The 16680-nt window shown below is 38.0% G+C and overlaps 2 protein-coding genes across 3 annotated transcripts in view; both read right to left on the reverse strand.

Annotated features, from left to right (window-relative positions):
* Nucleotides 1-83: 83 nt before the first annotated feature.
* On the reverse strand, nt 84-5914 carry LOC101730890 (A-kinase anchor protein 5). Of its 2 annotated transcripts, none has more exons than XM_004917201.4 (2): nt 5776-5914; nt 84-1856 (listed from the first exon to the last, which is right to left on the reverse strand). In XM_004917201.4, exon 2 carries the CDS (start codon nt 1695-1697, stop codon nt 312-314), a length of 1386 nt encoding a protein of 461 aa, XP_004917258.2. In that variant the 5' UTR covers nt 1698-1856; nt 5776-5914; the 3' UTR covers nt 84-311. The 2 variants fall into 2 exon arrangements, with proteins under 2 accessions (XP_004917258.2, XP_004917259.2); XM_004917202.4 differs by lacking the exon at nt 5776-5914 and adding an exon at nt 5203-5304.
* A 10568-nt stretch (nt 5915-16482) lies between these two features.
* mthfd1 (methylenetetrahydrofolate dehydrogenase (NADP+ dependent) 1, methenyltetrahydrofolate cyclohydrolase, formyltetrahydrofolate synthetase) overlaps nt 16483-16680 on the reverse strand; it is a gene marked incomplete at its 3' end in the record, with an annotated part of 37866 nt that continues 37668 nt past the window's right edge. The window contains 1 exon segment of the mRNA NM_001008006.1: nt 16483-16666.

Genomic DNA, 16680 nt, shown 5'->3' on the forward strand with positions numbered 1-16680 from the left:
GTTCCTATTATGAAGGGAGTGAAGCTTCTAAACACAGAGAAGTAAGTTGCTGGATGTTAAAGTACTTACCAAGACTGAACATGTAGTTTTCCACCTCTATTTACATTTTGCCAAAAGCATAATCCAATATCAGAGACAATAAAATAATTATATTTAAACTATTCTTTTAGGATAATAACCACCTTGATCAATAACTTCTTATTATATAAGTATTTCACATACTTAATAAGAGAGCATATAATGGTTCCATTAATTGGAAATCATCAATGTGTTCCTCAGAAGGGCTCTTGTTGTTAATCCTTGCCTGGAATTTATTGAAACATGGACCCTTCATCAACCAGCTGCTGGATAGAGGCCTGGAGCACTTTTTTAACAAGAGTAGCAGCTGTTGTGATTAAAAGAGTCTCATATGGATCTGATATTAATGGAGATCTGCTTATTGCGTCATCATCATGCCTCAATCTATCATCACAGTCATTGAGATTATTCTTGTAACTTTCATGCATGTTGCCACCCTCTGGAGTTTCTGCCTTTGGTTTTATTCCTTCCTTGCTACTGCCTGACAAACCCGGGGCTTCCCTTTCTTCCAGAATAGAGCTCCTGACACTTTCCACATTTGTTTTTCTAAGTGATTTATGCAGATTTCTTTTATCTGCCCCTTGTGTCAGATGATTCATAACTCTCTTGAGTTTTGGTAAAGACTGGAATTCATCAGTAGGCATATACATGCACTGATCAATATTGCTATCGATTTTTCCATTTTCAGCATCTAAGGATCTTTGAAGTTTATACTTGATTGCAAGTGCTTTATCACTTCGTTTACAGTCATACTCATATTCTTGTGATTCTGCTGCGCAAAGTGCATCTTGTGGTGGCATGCTGCTGGTCGCACCCTCTTTCCCTCTGGAGAAGTTCATACACGAGAGTCTTATGTTTGAGAATCTTTTCTTTTTGGAAACACTGTTGTTTGAGTTTGTTTCATGGTTTTGGCTGTTCATTTGGGACTGTTGTTTTAGAGATGAATGGCGTTTCTTTTTATGAGTTACCAACCTTTTAAATGTTGCCCATGTCTTTCCACGTTGTGTAAATTCATATTGATTCTCTAATACTGAAGTGTGCGCTTCGTATTGGTTTGTATAATTCACTTTTTTATTTTCTGATTTATAATCATCATTTGAATCTGAAGTCTTTCTAAGAGCCTTGCTTCGTTTCTTAAAACAGATTTTTAATGGCTTGTGTGAATAGCGTCCTTTTTGTTGACCCCTTTTTGTGGATTTCTTCCTAGGCATTGACTCATCAGGATTTAATTCCTCTATCTTCTCCATGGCATATGTTCCATCATCGAGTTTTCTGAAGCAATACTTTGCTTCTTTATTGGTACTCAGCTGATAGGACTCTGTAATGGAAGAGCTGCAGGTAAACTCATTGGAGGCTTCTTCAAAACAAAGAGCTTCACATTTTTTGGTGACAGAACTATTTACTAGTGGCTTCTTCTTTTCATTCTCTTTAAGGTCCTTGGATAGGTTATGGCCATATTTTTTTTCTTTACCTTTCCCAAGAAACACAATGGCAGAATAGCCTTTGGAAGATTTTGTACTTCCATCTACTTTCCCCATCAAGTCCACAGATGGAGGTAGACTCCCCCTTTCTGTTTCTTCTTTTGTGGCACCTGAAGAATCTCCTTTGCATTCTGACATTTTGAAATGCCTGCAAAGTCAGTCATAGACAGCATCTATTATGTCTGTATCAAGAATGCAACAATACACCACCAAGTGTTTCTGGCTGTATAATATTGTTGTAGTCCAGTTTTGTCTAGTGTGGCTTGTGTCTCTTCAGCACAAAAGGTAAATGCAAACCTGCAAAACAGCCCAAATACACAGCAAAATTATTAGCAAGTACAATTAATTGCATAAAAACAATTTGCATAAAAATATACTTTTTTTAGTAGTATGTGCCACTGGGTACTCCTAAATAGAAAATTGCCATTTTAAGTACTAAGAGCCATCCCCTGGGATCATACGAATTACGGTGCACACAAAAAACAAGGGCACACATACATGCTAGGCCACATCAGCCAATTAAAGGACACAGTTCTGTCTTTTACTCCCACACTACTTCCTGTTACAATTAGAGCTGCAGGCCTGAATTTCTGGGAAGGCCACAAAGGTCTAGAGCAGCAGGTTTTTCAGGGTAGGATGCCGCCCAGCTGCATGTCTATTTCTTCCTTCCTACAGACACCTGGAGTACTGGGGACCTGACACACTTGAGATTCTGAAAGTTATTTGAATCTCCAGCACCCTGTGTCAGGAGTGAGCGCGTTATGTATGTACTATGGGGTGGAGGAGGCAGCTAGAAGAATGAGTGCATGATGTGATGTGGAGGGAGAGGTGTGTGTGAGGGGGCGCAGTAGGCAGCAGGCCTAGGGGTACATCATTTTGAAATTCGGCTCTGTAGAGCTGCCTCATTTCCTGTCAGGTGATCTCTAAGGGAGCACACAGACCATCACAAAATGGCAGCTCAAGTAAAAAGATGTAAAAGGGCAATATTGTTGTACTGTTATATATATATTCCAGTTTGGGAAGATTTTTTTATAGTCCACTTAATATAAGGGATGCACCGAATATGAACTTGTTCTTATGAAAACGACTAAAATCACATAACTATGGTTAGGTTCATCCTACAAGTAAAATGTTGTCTTTTTGTAATTTTTATTTTTTCAACATTTTACTCAGTAATTGTATTTTTAGAGAAAAATAAAACTGTTTTATTTAGATAACTGTTTTTTAAAGAGCAGCATCCATCCAGGATATACCCAGTTTAATGCAATTCAGAGCTCAGTGCTCAAAGGTTAACTAGAAATGTGAGAGTCTTTCTCCATCTTTCTTCATCCATTTCTGTTAATGTGAACACAATAAAAAAGCTCACTCTGGTAACAAACACATAAACATTGCCCTTATATCAGCCATTTGACTTGATTTAACTCCAACTGTAGGCGAAGCAGATAGCTGTATAAAAAGGGTGAATGGGTAATTATTGTAGAGAATAAGAAAGCTAATGGTGATGGAGGAGGTCAGTAGGTAAGAGAAATAAGAGAGAGTTAAGGAAAGATTTAAAAAGAAGCAAAAGCAGAAGGGAATGTAAAGAGAAAAAAGAAAGGAGTGGAAGGGATGGAAATGCAGAAGAAAAGAGAAAAGAGCAGATAAGAGTAAGAGAAAGGGCTTGTCAATGTGGTAAAAGCATAGAAACTAAGGAATTTTAAAAGGAAAAAAATATTTGGGGTGCTTAGAAATATACTTGAAAGCATGTGCCCCAAGTGTCTAGGATGCCTAGCAACAGAGTTGGATCAACTGGCTACTTTGTTTTCCTTATTATAGTACGCCCACTTTATATCAATAAAACATACAGGCAGTATTCAGCTGTCACAGCCAGGAGAAAAGCAAAATTATAGCAAATGTCCCTGCCACAGTATATACTGTATATAATGTAATTACCTAGGTCTCATGACAAGATAAATGGCATGAAGGTTATTTACTCCTTCTTTTAATGCTCACAGCAATTTCCAGCTCTTACAGCACATGGCAACCAGTATGCTTATGTGCAAAATTGACTGGGGGCTGTTTGCAAAAATACTAGCATTCTCATATAGAGCATTTATTTTTAATAACTGATACAAAGCTGCCTAGCTTACAAAGTTCCTTTAGATGCAGTATAATTAATACATGTATTATAAGGATTTATGAAAGCAACTAATTCATTTAAGAAGTTTAATGTGTTCATTATTTCTCTGCTGAAATGCAATAAGATTTCCAGCTTTGGTAATTTGTTAAATATAAGATTCACAACGTTTTCTTATCCTCAGTTTTTAATTTGAAATTAAAGGGAATGTAAAGCCCAAATAAAATTGTGCTTAATGGAATAAATTGTAATTCTACATAATACACTTATAAAAGTGTAATAGTTCTTTATATTATTTTCTGTCCTGCTGGTTCTGATTTTTTAAATAATGTAGTAGGCACCAGGTGAGATAACAGACCTGTGAAGAAGCATGCAAGGTTACTTCTGAGATCCAGCATTTAGAAAGGGACAGAAATTTCATTAACACATTACTTCAAATCAATAGTATATTGTAAAGTTTCCTAGAATTATATTTTCTTACGGAAAGTTTTACATTGGGGGTTTAATCTGCTTTAAAACATGAATACGTTATTTTACTGTTTTGGGAGCATTATGAATTAAAACATGCATTCATTTTTTTTAAATTCCAAGCCCTTTTTAATACGGATCACTTGCTATATCAAAGCTGGATAAGATCAGCAATGGAAGGCTGCATAAGCCAATAGCTCCATGCGGGACATGATGGAAAAGTAAGGTAAATTAATTCCGTTGCAGTCAGCAGAGCATATCTATCACCAAGATACAGCCATACCAGGGACACTGCCTGTGATACTTGTGTATTCTATGGAAATTAGTAGACACATTATTTCGCTATTGCCCATGAATTGGTTACAAGCTGAGAAATTTTACAGTTGCATGTTTGCAGCAGCTCTGGTGTGCCAGCTGACCACACTTGCCAATGACAGTGCCTTTTAGTGCAAATATATAGTATCAATTTCACTTACATTACATATATATGCATGTATATCTGTACTATTCCTTCTGACCACTTTGTCTGTACAACCCTGTCTGCTTGCAGACATAAAGAAGGTCTGGACACAGTCAGGACAAATATAATAACAGTATATTTACATAAATATAGACAGAAGGTAGCCAGATGTGACCACATCTTGGATATTCTTCAATTTTGTGACACACGAGTAGCATTGCAGTTATGAGGTCACCACCATCATGCGGCCCATTCTACTTATGCTTGGCAGATGACACAAAACATAGTTTGATGTGTGTGTAGGACTGGATTGTACAGCTCAACATTGAAAACTGCCAAGGAAATATTTTCTCAAACAAATAAAAAGAATATTTACTGTTTTCCATAGCCTTAGATACAGATAATATTATAATAATATTTTATTTAACAGACAGTATTCTGTTGTTCGCATACATTTGTAATAAGAACTAGAAACGATTAGCCTACAGAGTGTAATTCTACAGTGCCTACATTACTAAACACACAATATGCTAGCTCAATAGCAAGGTTAACAGAAACAAGCAGTTCTCGAACACATGCCGTACAGCTGAAACACAAACCTGCTGTTGCTCTGCTTTACTCTTTCGGTGCCTGGAAAAAAATGTGTCAGAAATATGAAAATAGCTATTCTACCTCTTCTTAAACCAAGATTCTTTCTAGTCAGCAAGATATTGGAATGGCTTGCTCACTTATACTGTGTGCCCAGTCAAGTTTGGTAATCATTTGCTGCACATACAGTCATCACAGAGGGAAATGCATTAATAAATACGCCTTGCTAGTTTTAACTGCTTACATCCCACAAAGCCTTGTAAAACCCCCTGTCCTGTCAGTCTGAGGTCCCTTAACTATCATTAGAGATACAGTGTCTGACTTTTACAGAACCACAGTCATACTGTGATCAGATTGTAGTTTTAACATGCAGCATTGTTGCAGGTTATCTCATGGTATTGAAGGGAGATGTTGCTTGTATTACACCCATGTGTGTTGCTACTGTCTGCAATAAAAACACTTTGGTTTCAAGCCAGGTATTGCTTCAAAGCGCCTACCTATATAACCATTAATATACAATGACAACAGTTAGGACAAAACAAAGCAAGAATGTATAAATGCTTTCCCCTTGACACACAACTTACATATCTCTCTGTATCCCGGTTTTAGTATCGATCCATCACAGCCCTGCGCAAGATCAGCATTCCTGCTCTCTCTGCTTCTTCTACCAGTCAGGTCAGTGCTGCATTCAGAGGCAGACAGAAACTCCTACTCACAGGCATGCTATTGGTCATCTCCTTGGCAACCAAGTGATGGACACCTCCCTTTGATAATGGTTAAATCAAAGTTGTGAATAACAATCCCCCACATGTAGAGAGTGGGTTGCAATTGAGGCAGAAAAGCGAGAAAATACTTGTAATCATATTTAGGTGAGAGGTTAAGTGGTGTAGCTATATTGTGGTGTTATGAGATTATAGGGACAACTGAAGCCCCCTTCACATTTTCTTCTGTACATATGGTCCATCTTATATGATTAAGTAGTAGTTTTACTAGCAGCAACTATGCCAGTATTGTTAGTTAGAGTGTTAGCCCAGGTACAGTCTTGGTCAGATGCACCTAAATTAATAAGTGAAATGGTCAGATATGACTTTTCACTTTGGATAATTGGCATTTTATGCATATGATCTTTTAGGACTTGGGATATCAAAATAGCTTTCTTGTATAGCCTAAATGCAGACTAGTTATTGCCCCTCACCTCTTCCTGCTCAACCCTCTAGTACTTTATTTTTTGGCCACACTCCCTTCGCCATACTGGAAGCTCTACACGTTGACATAGCTAGACAAATGAATGCTCCCACCAGCTGGCAACTAGCCAGATAAGCAATAACGTGATTGCACAGAGCTGCTATATGTAGTGGGAGCTCACACAATAACCCAATACACTAGAGGCAGAAAGAATATATATACTTACTGATCTATCCATCAATCTTAATTAAATATCACTTACCTTTATTAATTTACTTGCCTCTTTTGGGTTCATGTTAGTTGTATGATGTCCTTTTGTTTGAACTGGAGCCCCAAATTAGACCATGTATTCAAAGGGGGGCTTTATAAGCACTCTATAAAGTGGCAGAGTCTTTCTTTCCATCTATAATTCTATCCATCATCCAGGGCAATATTTTGCTGGTTCGTCACGCAGCTATTAGTTAACATTATTTACAAAAACTTACCGATCATTAACAAGAATTTACTTACATTTGAGAGAGATGAATTACACTTAAAATCTGAACCTTTATTAAAGTTTGCCACAAATTGCCCATCTGCTAGGATTGATATATAGTAAGGATCACAGTATAGTGCAGGCACATTAACCTACAGTAACCAGATGTTTGCTTTTAAAGAATAAACCAGTGAATTTTATCTACTGACTGGTTAGAATTAGGTCAAACTTTGCACCTGCAATAATAATTTTTTTTCATACCCTTAAATGTCTTGTGTTTTCTTGGTCTAATTGACAGAATTATATGGCTTACCCCTGCAACACAACGCTCCTTTTGTATAGTCTTTTTGCCCTCTTTTCTTCCTAGCCTGGTCTTCTGCACATAAGAAATAGAAAAAAATATATATTCTTTGGCCATGTGCCCATAGCATTTAGCTTACAGCCTTCCCCCACACCCACACCAGGATCCAAAGGAACTGCTAGCTGATCTTTGCTGCAACCCACAGAAAGCCATCATATATCTCCCAGCCAGTCCAGTGTGTTTTATTTTTATTCTTGGTCCTGCCAGCTTTTGGTGACCTATAAATCACACAAGTGTTAATTTAAGTTCAGCCAACACTGGAGATTGCAGATAAAGCAATATTAATTTGTACTGATCTGTGTGCTACACCTTTTCTCTCCCCTTGCCCAGAATAGAGTGTAATTTCATAATATACTCAGATGCGCATGCATGAATCTATAAGTGGGTGAGTCATTCTGGCAGACCCAAGACTGTTTATATAAGGATATTATAACTGTTCTGCTTAGGGGGTGGCTGAAGACAAGATTTAAAACCTGCTGATATAGTTTAAGCAGATGAAAATGGGTGTCACTCATACAATGAAAGCTGCTCATTTATGAAAGGTGGGGTGATGTAGTGGCACAAGCACCATGTTTTTTTGCACTTTCCCTTATTTGATGCACGCTGATGTGATTCTCTTTCTGCTTCTAGAATGGAGTGAGTTGTACCTCACATTGTGCTGAATCCATTGGGAGTGGTAACTTGGTAATATATTGGCATTTATCTGGAAAACCCCTAGCTTGGCAGTCATTAACTACAAGGCTCTTTTGCACCCCACGATGCTTGGACCAAATTTAATCCAGTGCAAGGTGTAGGGCGCAAATTGCACCATTAATACCACAGCAACAAGTGCTCCATGGATTGGCCCCAATGGGGCACTTGTGAAGTTGGTAGATGAGCCAATATGTATTATTTTTCTGTTTAGTTTGCTAACACCCAAAAAGGTGTGTAATACTTGCTTGATTAAATTGTTCTGTGCCTCCTAGAATAAAGTAAAAAATAATGGAAAGAAACTTCTATACATAGCAGTTGTCACTTTAAGAATTGTTCCAATGCTCAAACAATGCATTTCTAGCCAGTTTGCACAGTGCTGCTTTATATAATTTCACGTACAGCAGTCTTATGACTATGGATTCTGTTGTCATATTCTGAAATCATGGTTCATGCATTTTTGTATTCTAGTGTTTGTCTGCAACAAACTAGAGAAGTCTTTTGCCTGTGAAGGGGGTTAGATATTTAAAGCCTGTAACATGTAGTACTATTTACATCTAATTGACATCTAATTGTCATACAGTAAGCCCCGATTTTTAACTTGCCTGGTGAGCCCTAGAAGGTTCAGCTGGCACTGGATACACCTGCATATACTACAACTACAAGTTCTGCAGTCATCAGTGAGGAAACATTCATCACCAATTAAGTAAAGGCAAGGGCAAAACCAAGAGGTTACAAATAGTCATAATCATATGGTAAACATGTTTTTATTTAGTAAAGCACAAAAAGACCCTCTTCTTAAAAATGTCCCTATGGGATGCAGCGTTCCTTCAGCACAGTAAACATTATTACATTCTTATTATTATACTTTAGCTCTCCAGTCCTTACCTTGTCTCAGACTTGATAAAGAAAAATGAAATCCACCCAGGTTTTGATAGGTTAGCAGGGGTGGCTGGATAACAAGCTGTTCATTCACTGTCACAGCCATTTTTCACCTTGTTAAAATTCTGACAGGGTTGGTAAGGATACAGCGAACAATCTTTCTACTCTTATGGCATGTGAAATAGAAATTCAACTGCAAATTCAACGAATATTAAGAAACAACATTGTATGTACTGAGCTGTAGCTTTCTAATATTTCTAAACACCCTGGAAATTTACAACCATTTACTATTTTGCATTGGTTTTAAGAACCCCTTTTGGTGCTTTTAAATAATAATGCTGAAATGCTGATAATTTAAATGATAATGCTGAAATAATGATGTTATACACAAGTTTAAGTGGAGTCCAATAGAAATCCCATGAAGTGCCACATGTGGCCAGACGGCCAGATGTGCTTAACTGATTGGTGGAACCACTTTTCCACCATGTAAATGTTTGTCTCGATATTGTGATATCAGCACCATGCTGCCAGCATCTTTAAAACATGAGGGGCAAACTTACAGTCTAATTTAAATTGTACATATAGGTATTCCTTTTAACTGCAACAAACTGTTTTTTGTGTAACTGTTCCTTTAAGGCAAGTGCCTACAATGTAGCAATCTTGCACCCACCTTGTGTGCAGGGGTTACAAACAAACTAATTGTAAAGGGGCTTAATTTGAATGGTGTGGCTGCTGCTGCTGCTACAGTGATTCTCCAATAGATATGAATACCAGTGACTTATGTGCATCCAGGAGATGAAGATTTGATCACAAAGATCTAGATGAAGCACAAAAAGTAGCCTAGAAAGCTAGAAAAACAAAAGAGGTTGCTGCTATATAATGAAATGGGATGACTGTGCTTGGCAACGGATGTAGGTGGTTGCAAGTTGGTTCACAGCATCATATTGAAGCTAAATGTGGAGGAAGGTATTATACTGTAGTCAGGGAAAAGAGAATGAACACACTGAAACTCAGGCAACGGGTGGGTAAAAAGTAAAATCCAAGGAACATTTAACGTATGTTAAAAAATATTACACATTGCACAGGCAAGGTGTATACCAAGCTTATCCAGTAAAATACTAGTTTTTGGGTTACATAAACACCCCTTTTCAGAAGGCAATTTGGTTCTTTGTAAGAAGTGAATTACTTATGACATCTGTGCTTCAGCACATTTCCCACTGTGTATGACTTGTGTCAGAATTTGCCCATGTCATAAATCACCATAGTAACTATAGCAAGAATAAATGTATAATTTAATATTTTAATTTGTCTCTTGTAAGCTTTAGGTCACTGTGTATGAAAAGTGGAATATGGGGATATGTAGGTTATGCAGCCTCCATACCCAAAATAAAAACAAAGGAAGGAAGTCATCATCTTAAGAATGCAGGATGGGAGAATATACTGGCAGCAATATGCAATTTCTTGCTATAAATTATGATAGAAAAAATATTAACTTTTTAAAATATCATAAAAATCTATAGAGGCAGTTAATGAAGAGGAACAGCAGACAGAAAGGAATTCAATCCTACTCTAAAGGTGGCCATACATGTAGCAATAACGATCTTTCTTGCAACCATTGGTCACAGAAAAGATCGTTCCCACCCTCCATTGACATTCAGGGCTGAATCATCAGATAATAGATGATAAGACAATAGAAATTCTACCTCCATCTGCCGATTCAGCCCTGAATGTAACAATCAAAAGCTTTTAACCCGCCCAATCAACCGTTATCCGCAGCCTTTGCGATATCGGTCGTCTTGTAGAGCCGCCATACACGCACAACAAAATCTTAACATCTGGGTTGCTATATTTTAATATCCAATTTTGGAGCTCTTTTTTGGGAGGCATTGCATATTCATATTTAATGAGTTGAAAATGATTCTGTGCTGAACAAGTTTGAAAAGATCCCCCGGCTTCAAAGCTGACATTCTACAATTGACTTAAGAGGTTGTTACTTTTTATTTCTAAATGACACTGTTTTCATAGCAAATAATTCACTCTACCATTTAACATTTTATTCTTGAACCAACAAATGTATTTTTGTAGCTGTAATATTAGTGTGTAGGCGCCATCTCAGTGCATTGTGCCTGAGTCTGAGCTTTCAGAAGGAGCCAGCGCTACACATTAGAACTGCTTTCAGGTAACCTATTGTTTCTCCTACTCCCATGTAACTGGAGCCCCAAGCCGGACTTGGATTTCTTACTATCGAGTGCTATTCTGATATCTATTGGGAGCTGTTATCTTGCTACCTTCCCATTGTTCTGCTAATCGGCTGCTGGGAGGGAGGTGATATCATTGCAACTTGCAGCGCAGCAGTAAAGTGTGACTGAAGCTTATCACAGCACAGGTCACATGGCTGGAGCACCCTGGGAACCTGGGAAATGAAGAACATGGCTAGCCCCATGTGAAATTTCAAAATTTAATTAAAAAAAAAATATATATTTTTTTTTTTTAAAAACAGATTTTAATGCAGGATTTCACTGGAGGACCTCTATTAACTGATGCTTTTTGGAAAAAAAATGTTTTCCCATGAAAGTATTCCTTTAATTATGGTCACCTTAATGACTACACAAAGCCTTTTTTTCCTAGTTGCAGGCAACAGAGGTAGCTAACAACAGACCATATAGCCATGTAACCAAACATGAATGCTTTCATAAATTAGTATTTCAGACCAACAGGCTTTGACTATCAATGCAATAATTACAAAAACATGGAACTGTTATAACCTTTATTGTAATGTGTAGAAATGAGCAAACTTTTTGGCTCAGTACAATTTGCTGCTTCACCACTGTCATGAATCTAAAGTATGGCTGCTGTTAATTTCACTTTAATTGCTTATTATACGTGTATTTTATCAAGTACTAAAATAGTTGATTCATGGACTCACCAGTAAATAACACTACAGATTGTGACAGTGAAAGCTCCCAGCTTGTGTGTGAAGTACAGAATGAACTTTTGAAGGGAATATGGACTATATTGTATATTTAGAGGACAATGCCCGTTGTGTAATGCACATTAGGGAGAAATATGTCTTATAATGTGAACTTTAGAAAGAACTGATTTCAGGTTGGGTTATGGGTGTTAACAAACCAGTAAGACAAAAACATTTAGGGCCATTAATTTAGCCTTCTGGCCTTAAAAGTGTCCCAGTTAAAACCACAACCAGCTGGAAAAAATAGTATCTTTCGAAAAATGAATGTTTACCACAAAACAATGTTTACGGGCTTCTTAATTTTTGCTAAACTTCACTTGTGACCAGTATTCTGGGTAGTCATTTTCAGGGTGATCTTCCTCTGTATGATACAGAACAGCATCATTTTAATTTCCCTTAGTCTGAAAGGGGTTGTTTACCTTTAAGTAAACTTTTAGTATTGTAGGGACCCATAGGGTTAATGTGCCCCTATGGCTTAAAACCCTACCTTTCCTTTCTCCTTGTCACTAGGCAAGGATGAATGTATCTATTTGGTATTACCATATATAAAATATCAATGTCTACATCATACCAAACGTTATTTTAAACCAGTACCTTGTACTTGATGGTAACTAAGCTGCATGAATCCATATTGGTGGAAAACAATCCTTCTGGGTTGATTTGACTATGACTTAAATTATTAAATGATTTTTAGCAGTATGGTGATCCAAATTACAGAAATATCCCTTATTCAGAAAACCCCAGGTCCCAAGCATTCCAGGTAATAGGTCCCATACATGGTATATTATCAACAGAAAAATGTACTGTAATATTCACTTGCCATTGTTGTGCTGTGTAAAGCTTTTGCTTGTAAGTAAACATGCAGTCTGCCCATCCAAAAACACATGCTGCTATAATATAAGGTAGCATGTGGCTGAGGCTGGCAGGATCCTTGTCTGCTTACAAATAATAACTAAAATGAGCAGACTTCTAGTTGCAGCATCCCTTTCAGGGCAGAGAATAATAAATATGCCAGATAGTGCTTACTATATGGTTATCCTGAGTACCATGCCTAATAGTGCTTGCTGATGGATTTCTTTGCACACAGTATGTACCACACACCTATTAAGAGTAGTTATCATCACTAGAAAGGTTATTTATGCTCTCTAATTAGATGTATTGAATAAGTTACATTCTGATAATTATTGCAATTATTACATGTTCCTACCTAAAAGTTAAGTCCAGACACATATATAAACATACCATATAGTACAATACAATACAATATAATATATATATATATATATATATATATATATATATATATATATATATAGATATATGTTTCGTAGGCAAGCTGCACACCACAAAGAGAGGCAATACCTGGGTGCCTGTGCAATTAATGTGGACATACAGGGTTGGATTGACAGCACTCGCAGGTTCTTTTCACAAAGTGTTCACGCAGTCATCATAAATAAAAATGAGGCTTTATTTTGTTTGGACGAAATAAAGCCTAATTTTTATTTATGATGACTGCGTGAACACTTTGTGAAAAGAACCTGCGAGTGCTGTCAATCCAACCACATATATATATATATAGCAAAGTTGAACTCACCACTAAACAATTCACACTGGCTAACATGGTAAAATCTTATTTTTTAAAATTGTAATCTTTCTGTAATACACACTCATTAGATGAGTTGGCACCTGATATTAATAGGATAGCCCTGATCTTCTTGTATAGAAGATCTCCCCTGTACTCCTTTTCCTTTTTCCTAAAACTTATACATCCCTTTGTGCTGTCTTTTTCTTGATTTAACTTTCTTTATAACTTACCTTGCACAAGGGAAGCTAACTGGGTAATATAAGGAATATAGATTATATATAAAGCACACGGCAACAAGTCCGGTAACTATGAGGTTATATCCGTTTGCCTCTATTTAAATGCTCCTTGTTCCCATCAAACAGTGGAGACACTTTACATGTTGTGTAGGCCACGTGAACTTTATGTAACTGAAATGCTATGGCAGGTATAAGAAAACATACATTATAGTTAGCGACAACCTGTGAAAACATGCAAACCTGTCACTGCACAGTATAAAAAGCAGACATACAAATCTGCTGACTATTCTATGGTGAAGAGAGCAAATAAAAAAAGTACTGAACGGCAAGTGAACAGGGTAATCTTTTCTGTATAAACACCTCATACATTTAACAACACTACATCCTCGGCACAAAATCTTGTTTAATGTAATGTGCAGAACGTGTGTTAATTAGAAAGCTGTAGGCATCCGCAAGGACATATGAGTAAGTGTTTCTTTCTCTTTTCTGCTACAAGGAACTGTTAAATTTCTTTTTAATTCTGTTAATCGTCTTTCAGAGAGAAGATGAACCTTTTGCAGAATTTTCAAGAATTAGTCAGCAGGAGAGGGTATGAGGTCCCATTCAGTAATACAGAGCCTTACTAAAGTAATAAAAGAACATTTAATACTTATTGTTCTTTAATAAGTTAAAAGGCCCCAAATGGTATATACAATCAATAGCTGAAGGAATTTTCAATTTCTGTATGGAAAAATCATAATGCCAAGCACTAAGATGGCTTGAGTCATAAGAATACTTATGTTTATGATTGTTAATTCTTATGCTCTATAACAAAAGGGTTCTGCTACGTAGGTGTATTGTCTCGAGCTGCCACCAACTGCTTCGAATCACACATTTCTTGCTATTCACCAGATGCAAATCAGGGACTGGGGCACAGTTCATAACTTTTGTTGCAAATTATGGCTTGATGGGGCCCTGGCATATGAGAAAAGAGAACAAAACACCACCTAGAATTTTCCAGTTTTCTACCCTAGTCTAGGTTTTGACCAGATGACCAATCTCACAGAGGATGATAAAGGTAACTGGTGCTAAAAGAGAGCAAATATTAGACCCACAGTGTAAACAATATGGTAGATTTCATCAGTTCTTTCGTTTGAAACAGTTTGATAAGATGAAGGAAGTGTTATATAATGGTGAAAACTGCCACATTGTTTCCTTTCTTTGTTGCTAAGCTCTTGCCATATAACACATCAATTTACTTAGAGATGCAGATCTTCTTTAGAAGCCTTAGGGCTCTGGCACACGGGGAGATTAGTCGCCCGCGACAAATCTCCCTGTTCGCGGGCGTCTAATCTCCCCGAGTTGCCTTCACCTGCCATCCCACCAGCGACAATGTAAGTCGCCGATGGGATGGCACACACGGCGGCGCAATTTCGGGAAATCGCCGGAAAAGACTCACGAAAAAGTTCAGGCTTAACTTTACCATCCGCCCACCCTACTATGCCTGCTTCCATCACCAGATATATATTTAGAGTATCACGTCTGTGTGCCCCACCCCTTCTGTGACTTCAGAGATGGGCGGGCACAGGTCTATGAATACCAGAGGCTCAGAGGGTTAAGGTCAGGTGCAGATCAGCACATCACTACTTCTGCTGTTGGCCCCTTCAGTAATGTAAAAGCACTAAGTCAAAATTCTGACTAGATGTCTGTAAAAAAGGCTCTGGAACAGGGGTGCCCAAGCGGTCTACCCGTAGATCACTTTTTTTCCCTCATAGGAAAAAAAAAGCGCTGAGCTGTGTAAAGAAAGTTCCCATAATGCCTCACTCCTGCACCCAAGACTGGTGTACATGTGCAGTGTTGGCTCAGATCACACATTCCTAAGGGGGGTGTGGTTCTTAGCATTCTTGAGGGAGGGGGGAGCAGCAGAAGGGAAAGAGGAGAGCTGCGCACACACTGGCACAGGAAAACAGACACAAACCTGCGCCCTACTCCTCCTTTCACCATTACTATTGACGGCATGACCATCAACCCTGTAAATTCTGCACGCTGCCTTGGGGTTATCTTTGACCAGTCCCTCTCCTTCTCTAACCATATTAATAACACTGCCAAAACCTGCCATTTTTTTTCCTCTGCAATATTGCCAAGATACGCCCCTTTCTTTCACAAGTAACAGCTAAAACACTAATACATGCCCTTATCCTTTCCCGCTTACGGCAATCGCCTACTAACCGGCCTCCCAGACTCCTACCTCTCTCCCCTGCAATCAATTTTAAACTCTGCTGCCAGGATCCTCCTGCTCTCTCCTAAGAGGGAACCTGCTCAGCCTCAATTAAGCTCTCTTGCATGGCTGCCTGTTAAGCAAAGGATAGCTTACAAAATCCTTCTGCTGACATTCAAAGCCCTTCACTCCTCTGCTCCTCACTACATTTCTTCACTGGTCTCCCTACATGTTCCTGGTCGTCTCCTCCGCTCCTCAGAGCCTCCGTCTGTTTACACCATCCACACCCATTGCACTCTCTCGTCTTAAACCTTTCTATCTCGCTGCTCCTTACCTCTGGAACTCTATCCCTGAATCCCTCTGTAGGGTACACTCACTAACTCTTTAAGAAAAAGCTCAGCTGTTACCTTCTGGAGCACTAAAACATTATTTTGCCCAGTCCTGCACTTAAGGGCAAATTTATTGTATTTATTTATGATATCACTTGTCCTCCCTGTGTAATTTTGTATATTATAAGATTGTACAGTGCTGCGTACCCTTGTGGCGCTTTATAAATAAAGTGATACATACATACACTATTTTAACTGGGGTAGATCTCATGATGGAGGCCAGGTGGCAAGAGCAGATCATAGGGTGACAAAGTCTGGGCACCCCTGCTCTAGAATTTTTCAACACAGCTTAATTAAAACAAATAAAATAACACAGTGGTTTGTAAAAATTATTATTTTAAAGGTTGAAACTGAAAAGATGACCAACAGCTCACGCATAACAAAAAATTAAGAAAAAAAGAAAGAAAGAATTCCAGCTTAAAATTACAAGTAAAAGATTGTCCGGTATAAATGTCATTACATCTTTTTCCTCTAATTTTCACAGTTTGTCAGGTGTATCAGGATCTAAAGGGGAAGAG

This window comes from Xenopus tropicalis, chromosome 8 (assembly GCF_000004195.4).
Source record: "Xenopus tropicalis strain Nigerian chromosome 8, UCB_Xtro_10.0, whole genome shotgun sequence".
Lineage (NCBI taxonomy): Eukaryota > Metazoa > Chordata > Amphibia > Anura > Pipidae > Xenopus > Xenopus tropicalis.